The sequence below is a fragment of the Pteropus alecto genome, unplaced genomic scaffold (genome assembly GCF_000325575.1).
Source record: "Pteropus alecto unplaced genomic scaffold, ASM32557v1 scaffold16, whole genome shotgun sequence".
Taxonomy (NCBI): domain Eukaryota; kingdom Metazoa; phylum Chordata; class Mammalia; order Chiroptera; family Pteropodidae; genus Pteropus; species Pteropus alecto.
The window spans coordinates 3745227-3767982 of record NW_006438867.1 but is presented as its reverse complement, the minus strand read 5'-3'; the positions used below and the strand labels follow the sequence as shown (position 1 = coordinate 3767982).

General features: G+C 33.6%; 1 protein-coding gene across 8 annotated transcripts in view; it reads left to right on the top strand.

Moving 5' to 3' along the window:
- NBEA (neurobeachin) overlaps positions 1–22756 on the top strand; it is a 557443-nt gene that overhangs the window by 88020 nt on the left and 446667 nt on the right. For all 8 annotated transcript variants that reach the window (XM_025049493.1, XM_025049492.1, XM_025049491.1 and 5 more), the window contains exon 17: positions 22246–22354. In XM_025049493.1, coding sequence (XP_024905261.1) covers positions 22246–22354 — 109 coding nt within the window. The remainder of the gene's footprint in view (positions 1–22245; positions 22355–22756) is intronic.

Here is a 22756-nt window from a genome sequence, read left to right as displayed (position 1 = left end):
AACCAGAAGCAGCAGCAGCTGGCCTCCATGTGCCCTGTACTTCTTGTTAAGTGGCTTCAGGCTTGGCACAAGCAGAAACTATCTTGCATGTAACTCCCAACAGGTGGCCCCAAGCCTGGCATAAGTGTCAGCCAGCCTTGGCTGGAATGTAGCTTCAACTAAGCTACAACAAGCTTGGCAAAAATGGCAGCTGGCCTCAGCTCACATGGTGCCTGCCACAGGGCTCTAAGCCTTGGCTAGTGGCAGCCAGCCTCAGTTCACACCACAGCCTTTCATAAGCACCTCCAAGCCCCGCACAAGGCAGCCAATCACAAATCACTTTTTATCTCCTATCGAGTGGTGACAATCTGTCCACAAGAGATGTCTGATCTTGGCCTGTACTGGAGCCCCTATCAAAGGTGTCACAACCATCACACCTGGTATCTGGCTTCAGACCACACCAGAGCACCACTCGACCTGCTCCACAAGTGACACATTTGTAGAGTAGACTTGGCTGGCACATGAACATCGCAAAACTGACTCTCACACATTGGGGTCAGCCCCCGCACAACAGTTTGTTTGCTGTTGTCATGGCCAGCTCCTACAGCCAGCCTGAAGGTCAGTCCCACTCACTAACATGCAAACAGCAATCTAGGCTCAACTACAACAGGAAGGCACACAGGACACACCCAAGGGATACCTGTCTCAGGTGACTGAGGAGACTGTGCCATTGGGCCCTACATGATATCTACTACATAAGGTCACCCTGCCAAGACTGGGAGATGTAGAAGGTCTACCTAATACACAGAAACAAACACAGAGAGGCAGCCAAAATGAGGTGCCAAACATGTCCCAAATGAAAGAATAGGACAAAACTCTAGAAAAAGAACTAAACAAAATGAAGGCAAGCAATCTACCAGGTACAGTTCAAAACACGGATTGTAAGGATGTTCAGTGACCTTAGGGGAGGATAGATGAAATCAGTGAGAACATATACAAAGAGCTAAAAACCATAAAAAAGAACCAGTCAGAAATGAAGAATATAAAAACTGCAATAAAGAATACATTGGAGGGAATCAACAGCACATTAAATGAAGCAGAGGATCAAATCTATGATCTGGTAAACAGGTTAGTGGAAAACATTTGGTTGGAACAACAAAAAGAAAAAGATAAAAAAAAAATAAAGATAATTGAAGGAAACTCTGGGACAACATCAAGCATATCAGCATTCGCATTGTAAGGGCACCAGAAGGAAAAGAAAAAGCAACGGATTGAAAACCTATTTGAAGAAACAATGACTGAAAATTTCTCTAACCTAGCAAAGGAAATGGACATACAGGTCCAGGAAGTGCAGAGAGTAACAAACAAGATGAACCCAGAAGAAGCTCACACCAAGACACATCATAGTTAAAATGCAAAAGGTTAAAGACAAGGAGAGAACCTCAAAATTAGCAAGAGAAAAGCAGTTACCTGCAAGGGAGCTCTCATAAGACTCTTAGCCATTTTCTCAACAGAAACTGCAGGCCGAAAGGGATTGGCACAAAATATTCAAAGTGATGAAAAGCAAAGGTCTACAACCTAGATGATTCTACTGAGTAAGTCTGTCATTTAGAATTGAAGGAGAAAGAGTTTCCCAGACAAGAAAAAGCTAAAGGAGTTTGTTCCCACTAAACCAGTATTACATCAGATGTTATAGCTACTTCTTTAAGTAGGAAAATATGAAAAGGAATATATAGGAAAGAAAAAGGTTTTTACTGACAAAGGGAAAACAAAATAAAAGCAGTGGATTAATCAACTATAAAGCTAGAACATAGGTTAAAAGACAAAAGTAGTAAGATTATGTGTAATTCCAAAACCTAAGGGATACATACAAACACACAGAAAAGATGAAAATAAATGTGGGGTAGCAATACTTATATCAGACAAAGTAGACTTAAAGGCTGTATGTAACAAGAGACACAGAAGGTCATTTTATAATGATAAAGGGATAAATCCAACAAGAGCATGTAACTCTTGTAAACATCTATACACACCCTATGTAGGAGCTCCTAAATATATAAAGCAAATATTGACTGATATACATATATAGAGAGAGCGACAGTAATGCAGTCATGGTAGGGAACTTGAACATCAATGGGTAGGTCATCCAGAAGAAAATCAAGGAAACAGTGATCTTTAAAGACACATTAGAACAATTAGATTTAATTGATATTTTTAAGATATTTAACTCAAAAGCAGCAGAATCAACTTTTTTGTTCAAGGAAACGTGGAACATTTTCCAGGAGCGACCACATGTTAGGCAACAAAACTAGTCTCGGTAAAATTTAAAAGATTGAAATCATGTCAAGGATTTTCTCTGATTACAATGGTGTGCAACTAGAATCAATACAAGAAGAAAACTGAAAATCATACAAATACATGGAGGTTAATTAACATGCTGCTAAACAATGGGGTTGAAAATGTGATCAAAGAAGAAATCAAAATATACCTCAAAAAAAATGAAAGCACAAGGACCCAAAATTTATAACACAAAAAGCAATTCTAAAAGGGAAATTCGTAGCAGTACAGGCCTACCTCAAGAAACAAGAGAAATCTCAAACAAATAATCTAACCTTACAGTTAATAGAACTAGAAAACTAAAAGCCCAAAATGAGTAGAAAGTTGGAAATAATCATGGTCAGAGCTGAAATAAACATAATAGAGTCTAAAAAAATGAATAATAACAAGGTCAGTGAAACCAAGACCTGGTTTTCTGAAAAGATAAACAAAACTGATAAACCTTTAACCAAACTCATTAAAAAGTAAAGAGAGAGAGCCAAATAAATAAGAAGTGAAAGAGGAGAAGTGACAATCGATGCCACAGATGTACAAAGGATTATTGGAGAAATACTAAGAACAAATATAAGCCAACAAATTGTACAATCTGGAAAAAATGGATATATTCCTAGAAACATATAATCTACCAATCCCGAATCAGGAAGAAATAGAAAATCTGAGCAGATCGATAAGTACTAAAAAAAGCGAATCAGTAATCAAAAGATTCCCAATATACAAAAGTGAATTTTACCAAACTTTCAAAGAGTTAATACCTATCCTTGTAAAACTATTCAAAAAATTGAAGGAGAGGAAAGGCTCCTAACCTTATTTCACAAGGCCAGTGTTACGATGTACCAAAACCAGAAAAAGTACCCCAAAAATTATAGGCTAGTATCCCCAATGAACACAGATGTAAAAATCCTCAACAAAATATTAGTAATCCAAATTCAGCAATATCTTAAAGAGGTCATACACCACGATCAAGTGGGATTAATTCTTGGTACGCAAGGTGGTTCAATATTTGGACATATTTGCAAATCATTATTAATGTGACACACCATATAAACTAAATGAAAGTTAAAAATCATTTGATCAGGCAATAGATGCAGAAGCATTTTACAAAATCCAACAACCATTTATGATAAAAATTCTCAGAAAAGTGAAGATGGCAGAACATACCTCAATATAATCGAGGCCATATATGAAACCCACAGCTGAAATCATAATAGTGAAAATCTGAAAATGTTTTCTTTAATATGAGAAACAAGATAAGGATGTCCACTTTCATTATTTTTTTCAACATAGTATTGTAAGGCCTACCCACAGCAATCAGAGAAGAAAAAGAAATAAAAGTCATCAAATGGGAAAAGATTAAGTTAAAAGCCATCATTTGTAGATGGCATAATACTATATGTAGAGCCTTCTAAAGGTTCACCAAAAAACTGTTAGAACTAATAAAATAATTCAGTTAAGTAGCAAGATACAATATTAATATTTAGAAATTGTTTGTATTTTTATACACTGATAAACTATTAAAAAGCGATATTAAGATAATTCCATTTACAGTCACATCAAAAAGAATAATATGCCTAGGAATAAATTTAACCAAGGCGGTAAATGATTGGTACTTGGAAAATTATAAGCCAGTGAAAGAAAGAAATTGAAGATACAAATAAATGGAAGCATATACCATGCTCATGGATAGGAAGAATTAACACTATGCAAATTTCCATACTACCTAAAGCAGTCTACAGATTCAGTGTAATCCCTATTGAAATACCAATGACATTTTTCATAGAACTAGAACAAATAATTCTAAAATTTGTATGGATCCACAAAAGACCATGAATAGCTAAAGCAATTTGAGAAAGAAGAATAAAGTTGGAAGTATCATGCTACCTGATATTAAACTATACTATAAGGGTATAGTAATCAAAACAGCATGGTGCTGGCCTGAAAAAAGGCACTTGGTTCAATGGAACAAAATAGCGAACCTGGAAGTAAACCACATCTTTATAGTTAATTAATGTATGACAAAAGAGGCAAGAATATACAATGGGGTAAAAACGGCCTCTTAAGAAAAGGGGGAGGAGGGAGGAGCAAAAATAAAAAAATAAAATGTTAAAAAATAATAAAAAGTAAAATGTTAAAAAAAAGAATTGAAACAAAAAAAAATGGTGTTGGGGAAACTGGACAAATACATGCAAAAAAGTGGAAACTGGACCACTTTTTTATACCATATGAGAGAATGAACTTAAAATGGATTAAAGACTTAAATATAAGACCTGAAACCAGAAAACTCCTAGAAGAAATATAGGCAGTAAACACTTTGACATCGCTGTTAGTAATATATTTTTGGATGTGTCTCTTCTGTCAAGGGAAACAAAAGAGTGAAAGAAACCATCAATAAAACAAAAAGGCAACCTACTGAATGGGAGAAGATACTCACCAACAATATATCCAATAAGGGATTAATATCCAAATATATAAGAACACATACAACTTAACACACAAACACAAAAATGCAATTACAAAATGGGCAGAGGACCTGAATAGACATTTCTTCAAAGAAGACATACAGATGGCCAATACACATAGGAAGGGATGTTCAAAATCATTAATTGTCAGGGAAATGCAAATTAAAACCACAATGAGATATTACCTCACAACTGTCATCGTGGCTGTCATCAGTAAATCAAGGAACAAGTATTGGCTAGGATGTGGAGAAAAGGGAACTCTCTTGCACTGTTGGTGGGATTGTAAATTGGTGCAGCCACTATGGAAAACAGTACGGAGGGTCTTCAAAAAATTAAGACTCAACAATCCTACTTCTGGGTATTTATCTGAAGAAATCTAAAACACTAATTCAAAAAGACCTGCACCCCTGTATTCACTGCAGCATTATTTATAGTAGCCAAGATACAGAAGCAAGCTAGGTGTCCATCAATGGATGAGTGGATAAAGAAGCAGTATGTATATACAATGGCATATTACTCGGCCATAAAAAGAATGAAATCTTGCCATTTGTAACAGCATGGATGGATCTAGAGGGTATTATGCCACGTGAAATAAGTCAGACATAGACAAATACTGTGTGATTTCATTATATGTAGAATCTAATAAAACAAAGTAAATGAAGGAACAAAACACAGAGAAAAACTCAGATACAGAGAACAAATGGATGGTTACCAGATGGGAGAGAGGTGACGGGGTTGGAGTGAAAATGTGAAGGGATTAAGAAGTATTGATCGGCAGTTGCAGAATAATTACAGGAATTATTAAAATATTGCATAGAGAATATAGTCAGTAATATCGTAATAACTATATATGGTGTCAAATGGGTACTAGACATAAATATATAATTACTATGTTGTACTTCTGAAATTAAGATAATATTGTATGTCATCTGTAATCAAAAAAATAAAAACGTTTTAAATATCCAGATGCTCTTTTGTAATACAACTATGATAATTTTAGCACATAAAAATTTAAAGCACATATTAATGAATGTTCACTGTACATATGAACATTCTCAACTAAATATATTTGTCTGTAGTCTTAACTTCAAACACTGTAATTTCTGAGTAAATTCTCCAAGATAATCATACTATATGACGTACTGTAGTTAAATGAATCAGCTTGTTGTCTACAGTTGTTAGTCACAGGCCTGTTATATGTTGACAGTTATTTAACCTTTCACACTGGTTGAGATTCGTCCAGTTTTTTTTTTTTTTTTTGGCAGAGCCAGTTGTGTAAGTGTGAGCAGTGATGTAGATTCTGGGAATGTGACAGTTGGGAAGACACTTCCTTCCCATCTACTCTCAACTCACAGCAGGTTGCCTGTCTCTCTTTAGGCAAATGTTGGTTTCCACATGTATCTGAATAAAAATGTGTCTTGGTATTCAGTTAGGGTACCAGCAGAGAAAACAAGACAACTGCTGAGGGATTTTCTCTCCCATGGCAATCACAGTCAGCTGAAGAATTATCTTAGAGGCCTAAGGCAAAGACTGAAAAGCAGCAAATCTTGAGAGGTGTTTTGTTCTCAGATATTTCTGCCTCCAATTCTGTCTCTTCTTTGTATCACTCCCTCTCCCCTGCCCCAAGAATGTTAACTTTGGTTTCTGTGTAAGTGACCACCAGAAGGCTGAGAGGTGCCTGAAATGATGGGATGAATCTTACCTGTCCTTGAACTTGTGGGAGTATAGAGATATTAGAGTGCTAGGATGCTGGCTCCGGGACTTAGAGCATGCTTGTTAAGTTTTATACTATAGATAGATCAGTGAGCTTAGAGGATCCTTTGCCTTAGGACACCTGCGGGGATCCCATTATGTAAAATTCACAGTATTTAGAGGGACCTCAACTGTGTGAAAATGAAATAATACATTAAAGGGACCTAACAGCCACAAGGCAGGAGATAAGCTGGAATCATAAAACTGTACTCAGTGAAATAGATTGAGTGGTGGGGGCTGTGGTCGAACCTTTGAATTTTGTTTTTAAAATAGCATTTGAGAGTCAAGTAGTGTACCACAGTGATATTCTGCCCCTTTTGCTCAATTGCAATTTACTCGGAATTGGAAAGGAAGATCTGAAATCATGGACCAAAACTATAAAGTGAAAGAAAACATAAAGTTGTAGAAAACAGGAGACTGAATGTGTGACTAGTAAAATTCTTGGAGAAAAATGGTAGGTAAAATAAGATATCCTGAAGCACTTTGTACTATTAAAAACTTAGAAATGTTGAATGAAATACACCAAAAATCCTTTTAGAAGTATCGCTGAGCACACAAAAGTAAGAGAAATTCTCATATGCCAAAAAATGAAAATCAAGCTTAATAGAAGAAATAATTCTCAAGAAACAAGATAATATTAAAACAAATCTTGGAGCTAAAAATAATCAAAAGTAACTTCTAGAAATGAAAAGCTAATAATTAAAATTAACAACTCCATGGACATGTTAAACAGCTTATTAAAACTTAAGTAAGAATTGATTAACTGGTTGATAGAAATGATGAAATTACCTGGAATACAGCAGCAAGAGAAAGATGACAAATAGGAAAGAAAGTTGAGAGAGAGTGGAGAAAGAATGAAAGGTTTCATTGAATAAATTATCTAGGAATAAATTGAACCAAGGCGAATGGTGTGTACACTGAAAACATTGATGAAAAAATTTAAGAGGACACAAATGAAAAGATGTTCTAGTCTCATAGATAGAGGCACTGATATTGTCAAAATGTCTGTACAACCTAAAGGGATCTGCAGATTTAATATAATCCCTATCAAAATTGCAATGACATATTTCAAAGAAATAGAACAAATAATCCTAACATTTATATGCAATTACAAAAGACCTTGAATAGCCAAAAAAAATCTAAGAAAGAACAAAGCTGAAGCTTTCATGCTTCCTGATTTCAAACTATATTACAAAACTGTAGTAACCAAACAGTGTGGTATTGGCATAAAAACAGACAGACATAGATAAATGGGACTGAACAGAGAGTCCAGAAATAACCCATGAATATATGGTCAATTATTTTATGATACATGAGCCAAGAATATACAATGGGGAAAGGACAGTCTCTTCAATAAGTGGTGTTGGGAAAACTGGACAGCCACATGCAAAGTTAAATCTGGACTTCTATCTTGCACCATACACAAAAATTAGTTTTAAATGGATTAGAGACTTGAATGAACATAAAACTGAAGCTATAACATTCATAGGGGAAAATATAGTGGGTAAGCACCTAGACCTTGGTCTTGGCAATGATTTTTTTTTGGATTTGACTTTCAAAGCAAAGGCAACAAAAGGAAAACTAAACAAGTAAGACTATGAAAACTTAAAAAGCTTCTGCAGAGCAAAGTAAACCATCAACAAAATGAAAAGGCAATCTTTAGCATGGGGAAAATATTTAAAAATCATTTAATAAGAAGGTAATATCCAAGATGCGTAAAAAATTCATGTAACTCAGCACAAAAATAATCTAATTCAAAAATGAACAGAGGATCTGAATTTCCAAAGAAATCGTGGAAATCGCTAATGGCCAATAAGTACATGAACAGGCGCTCAACATCACTAAATATCAGGGAAATGCAAACCAAAATGAGATATCACCTCATGCCTCTTTTAATGGCTGTCATCAAAAAGACAGGATATAACAAGAAATAACAAACGCTGATGAAGATGTGGAGCACAGGGCACTCTTCTGCACTGCTGATATGAATATAAATTGGTGCGGCCAGTATGGAAAGCGGTGTGGAGTTCACTGAAAAAATTAAAAATAGAACTGCCATTGGATTCAGCAATTCCACTTCTGTGAATATATCCAAAGGAAATAAAATCACTGTCAGATATATCAGATATATGCTCTCCCAAGTTCATTATGGCATTATTTACAAATAATCAAGACATGGAAACAACCGAAGTGTGCATTGATGAATAAATGGAAAAAGAAAATGTGAAGACTAAGGTTGTTTCCATGTTTTGACCATTTGTAAATATTGCAGTGAGCTTGGAGGTGCAGATCTTTCTCTAGATAAAGGAATATTATTCAGCTATAAAACCTAATGAAATCCTGCCATTTGTGACAACATGGATGGACCTCGAGGGTATTATGTTAAGTAAAATAAGTCAGACACAGGAAGACAACTACTGTATGATCTCACTTACATGTGGAAACCAAAGAAACCAAACTCATAGAAACAGAACAGATAAGGTGGTTTACAGAAGCAAGAAGTGGGGAGTAGGGGAAACGGGTGAATGTCAAAAGGTACAAGCTTTCAGTATTCAGGTAAATAAGTTCTGGGATGTAAAGTACAGCATTCTGACTCGTTAACCATATTGCATCGCATATTTGAATGTTGCTAGGAGAGTAGATCTTAAAAGTTTTCATCACAAGAAAATAAATTTTGTAAGTAAATGAGGTGAGAGATGTTAAATTTACTTTGGTTCTCATTTTGCAATATACACGTATGACAAGTCATTATGTTGAACACTTTAAACTAAAGCAGTGTTATATGTCAGTTATACCTCAATAAAACAGAGTGGATATAAAAAGCGGAAAGGCAACTGGAACAAATGTACCACTCTGATGGGGGATGTCGATAGCGGGGTAAGCTGAGAGTACATGGCATACATGGGTCCCGGAGATAGATGGGAACTCTTTGTATTTTCTGCTCAATTTTGCTTTACACCTAAACTACCCTGAAAAGTCAAATAGATTTAAAAGGGGGTGTGGAGGGGAGAAGATGATAAGCAAATAAGAAACCAAGAAAAATATTTACCTGTTTGGGGCGGGGGCCTGCAAAACCAGAGGGGAGAGATCTGAGTTTAGTATGAAACCTGTCTTTTTTTATTGTCATCATTTAAAATTAAAAAAAAAAATTTCAATTACAGTTGACACTCATATTAGTTTCTGGAGTACAACATAGTGATTACACATTTATATAATTTACGTAGAGATCATCCCAATAAGTGTAAACCCACCTGGGATTATACAGTTATTACAATATTATTGACTATATTCCCTATGCTATGTATCCTGTTACTATTTTGTAACTACCAATATGCATTTCTTAATCTTGTCACCTCTTGTACCCATCCCCCAATCCTCCTTCCTATCTGGCAGCCATCAGTTTGTCCTCCATATCTGAGTTTGTTTCTGTTTCATTTGTTTGTTTTTTTAACCAAATAAACGTGTTACTTATTTTTAAAATTCAATGATAAAAGCTGGTAGACCAATATTTAAATAAACCAAAATAAAGTTAATGAGGCTAAAGAGGGGCACCATGTAATGATAAAGGTAAAATTCACCAGGAGGATAAAACAGTTTCAAACATCTATACACTTAACAGCATAGGTGAGGTATAGAAAGCGAAATTGGCTAAATTTGAAAGGGAAATCATAATAATTTAGAAATTTTAACATATTCTTTGTATTTTCTTGATTTTTATTTTATATTAAATTTGTTTGGGTGACATTCGTTAATAAAATTATATAGCTTTCAAGTGTACAATTAAATAATACATCATCTGTATATTGAATTGTATGTTTACCACCAAAGTCAAATCTCCTTCTGTCACCATATATTTGACCCCCTTGACCCTTATCAACCTCCCCTGCACCCCCTTTCCCCCTGGTAACCGTTAAACTGTTGTCTGTGTCTATCAGTGTTTGTTTGTTTGTCCTGTTCTTTTGTTGCTTCCAGTTTTATATCCCTTATATGAGTGAAATCATATGGTTCTCAGATTTTTCTGTCTGCCTTATTTTGCTTAGCATGATATTCTCAGGGTCCATTTATGTTGTCAAAAATTGCAGCATTTTATCTTTTCTTATGGCTGAGTAATATTACACTGTGTATATGTACCACATCTTCTTTATCCAATCATCTATCGAAAGGCACTTCCATTGTTTTCATATTTTGGCCACTGTGAATAATGCTGCAGTGAACATCGGGGTGCATATATCTTTATGGATAAATGTTTTCCATTTTTTTTTTTTGGTAGGTAACCAGAGAAGGATTGCTGGGTCATATGGTAATTCTATTCTTTCTTTTTTGAGGAACCTCCATACTGTTTTCCATAGTGACTATACCAATTTCTTTTCCTACCAGCAGTGTATGGGGGTTCTTTTTCCCCTACAACCTCTCCCACACTTGTTGTTACTTGTCTTGTCAATGATAGCCATTCTAACAGGTGTGAAGTGGTATTTCATTGTGGTTTTGATTTGCATTTCCCTACTGACTAGTGAAGTTGAGCATCTTTTCATGTTCGTTGGCCATTGAATGTCTTCTTAGGAGACGTTTTTATATTTGTAAACAGCAGTTTCAATAAAGGGCTAATATTCACAGTATATAAAGAACTCAACTCAACAGTAGAAAACCAAACAGTCAGATTGAAAATGGGCAGAGGACATATTTTTTTAAAAGAGCAATTACAAAAAAAATTAAACAGTATAAATTTGAACAAAAATATCCAGTGACTTGAGTAGCATATAGATTATTCTCAAGCACACACAAAACTATAAAAATTGTTCAAATGAAGCCATTAAATTGTCTATATAAATTTAAATTTATCATCATATAAATTACTTTTCACCCACAGTGCAATTAAACAAGAAATCAGTGATAAAAATCAAACTATGACAATGGAAATCACATATTTAAACAACTCATAAGAAGAAATTATTGTGCAAATTATAATATAGATAGATGCAGAAGATATTGAAAATTATATATGATTGCACTCCTGAGAGTTAGCTTAAGTAGAATTGGAAGCAGTTTTAGCTGAAAATATTTATATTAGAAGAAAGGTGTTTTGCATGCTCTCCCCCAACTTTTTCAATTTTATGCTGAATCTAAGGGTAATTTAATATCAGGATATCTTTTAATGCGACCTGTTTATTAACACATGAAATAATAGCTATATAATTAAAATGGGCATAAAATTTTTTGATAAAATTCAGTGCTAATTCATCATAAAAATTCTTAGGAAGCCATAGAAAATGATTTCTTTTACCCAATAACATATGGCTGCCAAAATTTATCATAGTCCAATTTAGGAATGAAATGTTAAGAGCATTCTCTTTCAATAACAACTAATGAAAGCCTGTTTCACCACGCCTGTTCAAGATGGTGTTGAATTTTGGCATTTATAGAACAGTCTACCTAAAGATAGCAGAAATTTTTTCAAGTGCATATGCAGTGTTCTCTGAAATATATTATGAGGTGGAGCTATAAAACATAAAACAAGTCTCAGTAAACTTAAAAGAATTGAGATCAAGCCCAATATGTTCTTTGACCACGACAGAATTAAATTAGAAATCAGTAATAGAAAGAGATTTGGGAAGGTGCTAGATATTTGGAAAGTAAACAATATACTTCTAAAGAACCCTTGGGTCAAAATGAAATCACAAAGAAAAAAAGAAAATAGTTTAATTTGAATAAAAGCAAACCCACAACATGTAACAATTTCTTGAATCTTCATGTATTGCTGATGCGAATGTAATAAGCTCCAGCTATGTTCCAAAAGGATTTTCTGTTCTTCTTTTTTTTTTAATTAAAAAACTTTTTCTCAGTCTCGAGGTGGCCTCTCCTGAGTGTCCCCAGTTGTAAGGCTTCTGTTCAGCTAGACTTCCGGTGACTCTCAATGATGGCTGTTCTGTAGTTTAGTTGTAGTTTTGATGTGGTTGTGAGAGGAGACGAGGTAAACAGCGTTTACCTACTCCTCCATATTAAGTGGAACCAAAAGGATTTTCCAGTTTCTTTAAAAATGTAACAAAATGTATCACTATAAAACTCAGCATTTCCATGCTTGGGTTTCTACCCTGGAGAAAGGACAATGTATGTCCATACCTAGACTTATGCATGGATGTTCCAGGACCATTTTTTATAATAGCCCCAATCTGGAAAGAAGCCAAATTTCATTGATTGGTGAATGGATAAAGTAGATGTCCATACAATGGAATATTATTGCACAATTAAAAGGAAACTACTGATGTATGCTATGACATTAATGAGTGCTAAAACATCATTCTGAATGATAAAAGCCAGATACAAAAGACTATTGTATGATTACTTTTATATGTAATGTCAAGAATTCAGATTAGTGGTTATGTGGGGCTAGCAGTGGGAGTGGGGATTATCAACAAATGGGCACAAGGGAACTTTTTAAGGTGATGAAAAGGTTTTAAACTGGATAGTGGTGATGATTGAGTGACTGTAAGGTTTTTAAGAAATCCCTGAATTATGCACTTATAAGTTGTGTGAATTTTATGTTGTGTATATTATATCTCAATAAAGCTAATAAAAATTTGAACTGCAAAATTTAAATCTCTTAGAAAATGTAAGATCATAGTGTCATCACCTTGGATTAAGGAAGTGTTTCTAAAAAGTTAAATAAGCAATCAAAAATCATCCAGGAAAAAGTTGATAAACTTGACCATTAAAGTAAACGCTTTCAAAGATACAATTTCAAAAAGTAAAAAGACAAGCCACACAGTAGGAGAAGATATTTACATTTATCTGGAATGTAGTGGATTTATATTCTAAATATATGAAAAATCATGTAAACAAATAAGAAAGAAAAACCATGAAGAGCATGAGTAATATAAACAGTCATTTCACCCGAGAGGAAACCTGAATTGACAGTAAGCATGTGGAAAGATCCTCAACTTCAATTGCAATCAAAAAAGTGCAAATAAAAAAGTTGCATTTAATGCCCTTTATTACGGTAAACTTTAAAATTTTTGATAATATCAAGTGTTGGCAAAGATGTGAGTAAGGGAACCTTTCAAATCACTGGTAGAATTGTATAATTGGTACAGTCACATTGGAGAACACATTTATAATTTCCAAAAAGGGGAAAAAGCTCATATTCTATGACTAAGTAATTCCCTCTTTAACATAGAGAAACTATCATGTGCAAAAACGTTCAATGCAGCATTGTTGGTAATAATGAAAAATTGAAACAACATAAATATCAATAATATAACAGATAAATCAGGTACATTCTACAATTGGATATATTCAGCTTTGAAAATTAATTATCAAAAGTTAACTTTCATGAACCTAATATGAAGCAATAAGGGAAGCTGCAGAATACATAATAATGATACCATTTATTTAAACTTTCAAAATATGTAAAGAAAATTATAAGTAATTTGAGAATAGATACATATATAAGTATAAAAACATACATGGAGTAAAACCCACAAAATTCATGATATCGTTTACTCTAAAATATACTAAAAAGAATGGAATGATGGACAATATCCAAATGTGCTTATTTTGATGCTTTTTTGGTGGCTACATGAGTGTTATACAATTTGCTCTCTTTTTTAAAAAATCGGGTTTTAAAAACAATGAACAGTTAAGGGACGGGATAACAAAAACAAAGCAGAAGTGTGCTGGCACTATTAAAATTGGATGGAATTTGAAAGCACGTAACAGAGAATGCAATTTGAAGTTAGAAGTTCAAAACAATCTAAAATACATTGATGAAAGGTGTAGAGATTATCTTATGGTTATACAGCTGAAAGCATCAAAGCTTGCAGTCACATATGTAAATCAAAACACATTAGAGAGGCAATAAGAACTTGATAAAGCATAATAATAACATAGACGATATATCTTTTTTCAGAATCGGACCAATTGAATAGATAATACATAACGATATAGAGAAGTTAAATATATAGTCATAGATCTTGACTCAATAGATAGATGTATGTTCAATTTTACATCCTTTGAGAATATACTTTATGGCTGTAGAAAACTTACTTAAAAAAAAAAGCATGTCATTGGCCATAAAATGAACAATGTGGACAAAGAGATTTTATTAGCTGTTTTCTGACCGTAATGTCATAAAATTAGAAATCAAAAAAAGTTGAGCAAAACAATCTCAAGTTCTTAAAAATTAAGAAACAGTCCAAAATATCCCTTAGTGAACAGAATAAAATAAAAGGAGAATCAGAAGTTATCTAAAGGGATCTATGCATCGTAGCAAAATTTACTCAGAAGTAAATACTTCCAATATTAAAGAATAAAAATTAAAAATGAGAAGAATGCCTACTCACATTAATTAAAGGACAACCATTTAAACTAGTACAGATTAATAAAGATGAAAGCTGGTATCAACAAAATAGATAATAAAAACTGTTGAAGGGATCACTAACTACAAAGATGATTTTCTTGAAGGAACCAATAAAATGGGTAAAACTTTTTCATACTTTATTATTAAGATGGAGAGATTCAGACTGAAGAAGAGCTTTTAGAATTATAGGGCAGATTATAAAAATGATAAGGAAATGTATTAATCCATGGCAACATAGAATAGGTCATCTTCTGGTTCTTAGTAATAACACCATTTTGTTCTAGATATTTTAAAATATTATATTATTGCGTCTCTATACATATACATACTTTCTTCCATCAAATAAAAGTTGGGAAGAATAATATCAAGTCATTAATGAACAGGATGAATGTACAGGAGCCCAGAACATAACTGTTTTGTTTCACTAGTAATCATTATCTGGTATTTTGACAGACCTGTCCCGTGGTTCCATAATCCATAGCTGTATTTTGATACAGATTTCTTATAAACACTAATAGATGCATATATCGTTGAGTTTGAATAGCTTATTCATTTTTAGCATCAAAGTAAAAAGTTCGGAAGTGTAGGTTAAAACCTCATAATTTTACAATTGTCCCCGATAGATTGAAGGAAATTAAAAAGCATAGTAGTGTACAGTAGTTGAATAACTAATGATTCTTAATATAGAATTTATTCAAAAATAAATTGAAAACATAAGTAAAATTATAAATTTTTTCTTGAAAACCATGAAAAATGTTTTATAATTGTAGTAAATGAAGAACTATATTATCTACTTTAATGGAAAGATTCAATTATATAAAGATTAATTGTAATAAACAATTTGTTAATGTAATGTTTTGGAAAAAATTGCAGGTTTTATTTTAAAGTTTATAAAACTTCTGTAAAGCTAACTCAGATGAACAAATGAGTAAAAATGTCAATGAAAGATTAAAAAATAAGAATGTGAGTATCATGATACATCTAATAGACTTTATACCAAGGCAAGAACTTTTTAAAAAGCAAATAAAGTGTATATGTGATAAGTCTAATAAATCTTATACCAAGATAAGAGCTTAAAAAGGTAAATGGAAACCCCACTTATTGTGATAAATCTAGTACACTTGATACCAGGGCAGGAGCTAAGAAATAGGTGAATACATTCTACTTAATGTATGTATGCTTAGATACTAGGGACATGATTAAAATGTGAATTATCCAGTACTGATAATGGGAAATTGTGTAATTTCTGAATTGGACAGAGAGAAGTTCAGAACAGACCTCAAATCATGTCTCCCCTTTCTTTTTCTCTTATGCACCCCCCAAAAAAATCAAAAGCAATTATTAGAGAGAATAAACATTTGAAATTGTGGACTTCTAGATCAAGTTAATAAGAGAGCCGAAAGAATTTTTCTCATCTGAACCTAATGAAATAAACAGGAAATACTAAAATGGAGCCTTCTTTCTAAAAAAAAAAAAAAGAAGAAGAAGAAGAAAAAATAGATCCAACCAAGTAAAGAAAGCTGCATTACATAAAGCAATGCACTCAAAATATTGACAATTGGTAACAAATATATTTGATAGTTATTCTGTTGAAACTATTGTCTATAATGAGATTGGTAGAGAGGATATCTAGAAATACTCTATTCTCTGTAGTGGTTATGTTAGTTAAAATTAGCTTCCCTTTTGCATAAAATTCTCTTGCCTGACTTTGAAGACCAGGTATAATCTAGTTCAACATTACTGCTTTAATTTTATCATTGTTATCACAGCATATATACTATGCCCCAAGCAAGCTGATTTTCCTGATACTGCTTGGAAATTTCTAGCACATTTCTGGACTCTGTCCTTGCTTTCAATTTATAGTAGTTTACCTTTCTCCTATAAACCTCACCTCCTCTAATCAAATCTTTCTCAATTGCTTCAATTTCTTCCAAGTGATTGGTCATCCATTATAATGTAGTAATGTATTAGTCATATGTACCCACTGTTGTCTCAGACTGCTAGGGTTCGAATCTCTGGGAATGTGCCTCAGTTATCTGCCCTCTCCCTCAGTTCCTCCTTGTGAAAATGAGGTAGTAGTAGAATTTACCTCATGGAAATATCGATACACGGTAAGTGCTAAGTATCTTCTTTAAATTACAACTATTATTACTATAATCTGTCTCATAAAAAAATTTTTGATAGCTAAAGAACCAGAAAATTCTGAAGTGAGTTCATAGGTATTCTTACTCCATTCTTGTGCCTGCATAGTCAATAGAATTCTTATATCTCCCACATGGGAATGACAGGAACTTATTAAGTACCCCTGTTTTCTTTCGACTTTGGGTGGGGGGAAATAATTGCTGGGAGAGACATGGAGAATGAACAACTAAGGCTGACATGATGTGAGGGAAGTCAAAGTTCCAGGTCTTTCCATATCAGTTGGAGGATCAGTCTAAACCCTGAGACGATTTCTCTCTGAGAGTGAGATATATCTATCTCCTTAAGTAGACTGAACTTCGGTAGAGACAATTTTTAAAAAATTGTCTCAGAAGAGAGAGTAGTACTGTTGCTCTAATAAAATCTATGCATAGCCTCAAGCTATCCTTTTTCTGTCCAATTAAAGCCTTTAGACCTGAAAAAAAAAAAAAGTAAATAAAACATGAAATGTTTGGCCCTGAAAACTATCTCAAGTGACAAAGCAAATTTCAGTGTGAATAAAGAGAGAAGATGAGTAGTACACAGATTGTATATAAACAATAAATACTATAACAAAATGCACAAGCATAACCAAGATAACAAGATGGCAAAGCAATCACTAATATGACACTACAAAGGGAGAGAGACAAAGAAATGAGTAAAGGACAAGAATTTAGTCCAGAGGAAACATCTATTGAGGAAAGGAAGGTAATAATCTTTTGACTTACAGAATAAATTGCAAGAATATAAATTCAGTAAGCTGTCAAAAACAAGATAATAAAAAACAAGATGAGATGAAAAGGAACTTGAAGAGTTAAGGGAACAAATTGATGACCTAAATTATATAATGATTTTAGGAAATGTATATAATATAGAGAAAATGAGATATGGAGAACAGTGTAACCTAATGATAACCGGAGTCTCTGGAGGGCAGAACCAAACAAAAGATGAAGTAGTCCATGAGATGAAGAAAGAACTTATTTGTTTATAGGAAAAACACATGATATTCTAGAAAATGTGACACGGAGTGATCAACACTGAGACATACAGTATGTAAATTGAAGTTTAGGGATAAAAAATAATTCCTGTAATAATTTAGACAAAAAAGGAAGTTGCCTTCATCTGGTTAAACATTTAGTAGTGCTCAGGGTTCTCTGCAGTTAAATTCGATGCCAAAAGAAATAAAGCAATGTCTACAGGTTCTGAGAGAACATGTGACCCAAGAATGTTAGATCTTCATTGCCAAGTGTTAAGTATATAGATACCAAGTCAAGTATATAGATACCAAGACTGACTTATTGATCTCTTGAATGACCTTTATCCATTGGAGAGATGAGTCAAAAGAATGAAACCAGAAATGGTGAAGACAAGGTCAAGGAACAGAATTTAAAATAGAACAAGACCTAAAAACTAGATGTTTTAAACCTTGACGATGTTAAAATAGCAATGTAGGTCACAAAAACTGAGAGGTAACCTAAAGGATGGGAATGCTGATTACCTGTTTTTAATATAAAGGAATAACTAATACTTTCCAAAACCGAAATGTTTATTCAAAATATATATCACTTCACTCTTCTATTCAAAATATATATCACTCACTCTTATTTATAATTTTCTTAAATCTTATAGAGAATTTTAGAAAAGAAATAGTATCTCTTTTGATGAAGAAAGTCACCTGACTCTCACAAGGTTTTTTACTTTGTAAATTAAAGAAAATTTTTTTAGTTTTATGTCCATTTCTTTCCATTTCGTTAAATATGAGTAAAATTATATCTGATGCTTTTTGTTTAAAGTAACATTTAGAATGATCCCATTAGTATGACTTTCTCCTGTTGTTCCTTATTCCATCTCCTTTCCCTCCTCCTTTCTCTCCTCTTCTCCATAAAGAGATTTCTAATGTTTATCATGGTTTATTATGTTACTTCTTTTAGTGAAATTTTAAAACTTTCTGCTTCGAATTTCCTTGCGCTGCTTGCATTTTTGTGTTGTGTATCATTTGTGTTGTGTAGCTTTTTGTGTTTGTGTATCATTGTATATCAATTATTTAAAACTACTTGAATATGAAAATGAGTTAAAATAAAAATTGCTGTAGGAGAAAAAATATGAAATATTCACTGATCACTAGTCTTTGCAACATTAACAAGTAAAGAAATAACAAGGTTAAAGTTTGATAGATTTTATTCATGAAAATTAAAAACCACCTCTGTTACCCTTCAAAAAACCCCTTGAAATTCAAAACATGGAAAATATTTGTCAATTATTTGGTAAAGGGATAATGCCCCTAATATTATTAGGGTTCTTCTAATCAGTAGGAAAAAGGTGGCCACAGAGAAAAAAATGGTCAGAGGATGGCATCAGGTAGTTCTTCTAAGTTATGTAAATGGTCAAAAGGCTAGTGAACATTTATTAGCATTTCTTATAAATTAAAATAAGATCTATTTTTGCATATCCCATTGATGATATTTATGATTATTATATTACATAGGATTGTTGAAGCTGCTGATAAAATGCATATGTACGTTGATGGTAGAAGTTGGAATCTACATACTTTTGGAGGTCATAAACTGCAAAATTTTACAAAGTAAATATAAAAGCTTTTAGCTACATCATTTTAGTTACAATAACTTAACATAAGGAAATAATTATGCCCAAAGAGTGACCTAAAGGCATAAAGTTTTCGGTGGAAAAAAATCATAAATAACATAAATGGCTAATAGTACTGAATGGATAAATGAAGCCATATTCTTATCAATTATATTAGACGACACTGAGAATTCAGAGCACAGTGTACTGTTGATTTATTGGAAATAAGCTACAGATAACCTTATCTAAAATTATTTTCATTGTATTGATATCACCTATATTTATTTTTCATATTTATATGCATGGTAATTAATCTGGAAGAACATAAACTGATATTTAAAACGATTATCTCTGAGTTACAGAATTATAGGTTTATTTTTTCTTTTTCCTCTTCTAAGATATTCTGTGATTTGTTACAAGAAATATTTCTTTGGCTATTCAAAAAAAACCTTGTTTGTTTTGTGAAGGACATTAGAGTATGTTTTCAATGGCATATTTAGTAAGCTAAAAGTAGTATAATTTTTATGAGAATAAAGATACTATATTTTTTTAAAAAGAGGATGACCCTCTTAATCCAAGTGGGCAGAAATCCTATAAAATTCGAAAGGTAAAGCAAATAGGCACTAGAGTATATGCCTCAGTGGGGCCTTCCTGAGCTGATGCGTAGCGGGGATCTTCTGCTAGAGGGTCCCAAAGAAGCAAACTAGGCCCCCACCTCCACTCTGCCTGAGACAATGGATGGCATTTGCAGCTACTCTTGACTCCTGTGCAGTGAAATTTATTGTAAACATTGTTTTAAAGTGGACTGCAGGAGAAAGCTGACCCATCTCTTCTCCGCAGCATGCATAGCATTCATTCAAGACCCCACCAAAAGGCCAGAATTAAGCTGCTCTATAAACATTTACATCTTAGGAAATAATCTGGAGGGTAATAATTTCTTAGGTGAGATTGTAAAGGCACAGTTAAGAGATTACTCTAAATTCTAGATAGCCTGAATAGATAACTCTTATCAGCTTTGGCATTTGTTCTTTTCCAATTAGGAGCAAATGAAAGTTCCAGGCCTCCTTTTTCTGGGTGTGGCTTGAACTGGAAGACACTGGAGCCTTCCCCTCCATAGTCCCGTAATATCTATTAGTCCTGATTTTTTTTCTCTTTTTAATGACCAGTTGACCTTTTTCAATGTTGTTTAATGTTTTACAAACACAACCACAAGAGAAATGCCCAAGCTTCTTGTGGGTTTAGGTAGTTTTGCTGTTTCCGTCCCTGGACTGAGGAGGCCTGGGTGAGGGGAAGCAGCTGTCCTAAGTCCTTTGTCGTGCAGTGTAGAGAGTGGAGGCTGATGTTTAGAAGAGAGGATTTCCAGGTGAGTGGTACCCAGAAAAATGGTTTAGTTTTTTGATTTCCGTATTTGTCTGAAAGACAAATGGTGAAATTTCAGTCACTTAATCAAACTAGTCATTTCTTTCTTGTTCACATAAAATCCAGATCACCGTTCTTAAGCCGGCAGTTTCCTCCCAAGCTGTGATTCAGAGACTCAGGCTGCGACTTTCATCTTGTGTCTGTGTCTCTGTCGTGTGGCTCCTGTGTTTTTTTGCCACGTGAGAAAGAACACGAGAGACACGCATGCGTGCTTCTCCTATGGCCCTGGTCTAAAAGTGGTCCGCAGCTTCTCTGCTCACATTCCACTGGCTGTAACTCAGTTCAGTGGCCACGCCGAGCTGTAATATGGGCTGGAAATACAGTATAACTGTGGACTCAGGAAGAAGGAACAAGAGTTTGGCAATTACGTAGTCAGTTTATGTCGTAGTTGCCAAGTCCAAACAAAGAACCAGAAAAAATCAAGAAATGAAATATCTTGGGATGACAGCGAAGAAGATCCAGATCTTGAATTCTAAAACAGTGATGCAAGGTGTATAATGATTCCCTGAGTTAGAGCTAAGCACTCAGGAGGCCTTAATAGAGCCTTCTGTCCTAATTATGGATTGGGTGGGAGGCCAGTTAAATGAGCCAACAGTAAGAAAGGGTTGTTTTTTGTTGTTGTCATTTTTATTTTAAATGTTTTAAATCCAATGGCAAACTACAACTACAAGCAACGATGAGTCCCCTTTACTTTTGTCAGATTATTTTGCCGTGTAATTCAAACATCAAGCTAGAATACTTTCAACTGTAATTTAAAATTTTTGATATTAAAATTTGTCAGACTCCTTTTAGAGTTCGAATTTGGACAAAAAGAATTTAAAAATTCTGTAGGCTCTGTGTTAGGAGAAACCAATAATCTTAACCCAATAAAAATAACTCCTAAGTAGTTTAGAAATTTGAAAATAATAGCTGTCAACATTTATATAATGTTTTATAATTTGTATGTTAAACATTTTAATTTGCACAGGTATTTTATGTGAGAAGTGTTTAAATAGTATTTTGGGAACTTTAGAAGATAGCTGTGCTGTAGACTCATTTCTTTTTTTAAGATGGAAGTTAAAATGATTACGTATATGATTCTGTATCTGCTTATAGATTGTACTTTATTTCAAAGTCATAGAGAGAGAGAATAGAGAGTCCAGTGTACTTCATAGTATTTTGCGTTTTTTTTCCCCTCTTTTTCTCCAGGAGAAAAGTCGAAATTATGCATACCCACAGTCTTTTTACTCTTCTTGGAGAAAGGCTGATGTTGCATACAAACACTGTGACTGTCACCACGTACAACACACTTTATGAGGTAAAAATTTAAAAATGTGTGATGACAATTTTAAATGTATACAATGGAAACCCTCAATGAAATTTGAATCAGTAGTTGGTCAGTTAATCAAAAAATCTGGTAAAATTAAAAAAAAATTAAAATATTTTCAAACATATCTATGTACGATTATTTGCCAGTTTTTTATGTTGGTCTGAGGGCTTATCTTTGCGTCTGGGGTGGCTCATCAGCTTTGCACAGTGTTTCTTATATACACCACACCCATTATTTATTATATGTTAGTTCTCGCTGTCCCTCCCATCTTTCTCTGTGTCTAATATGTAGCGATTACCAACATTAACCTAGAATTGAAGAATTGATCCTGGGATAAGTTGTAGGGAAGAATTATTTGTAAAATTGATACCTGGAAGAAACTTTAGATCT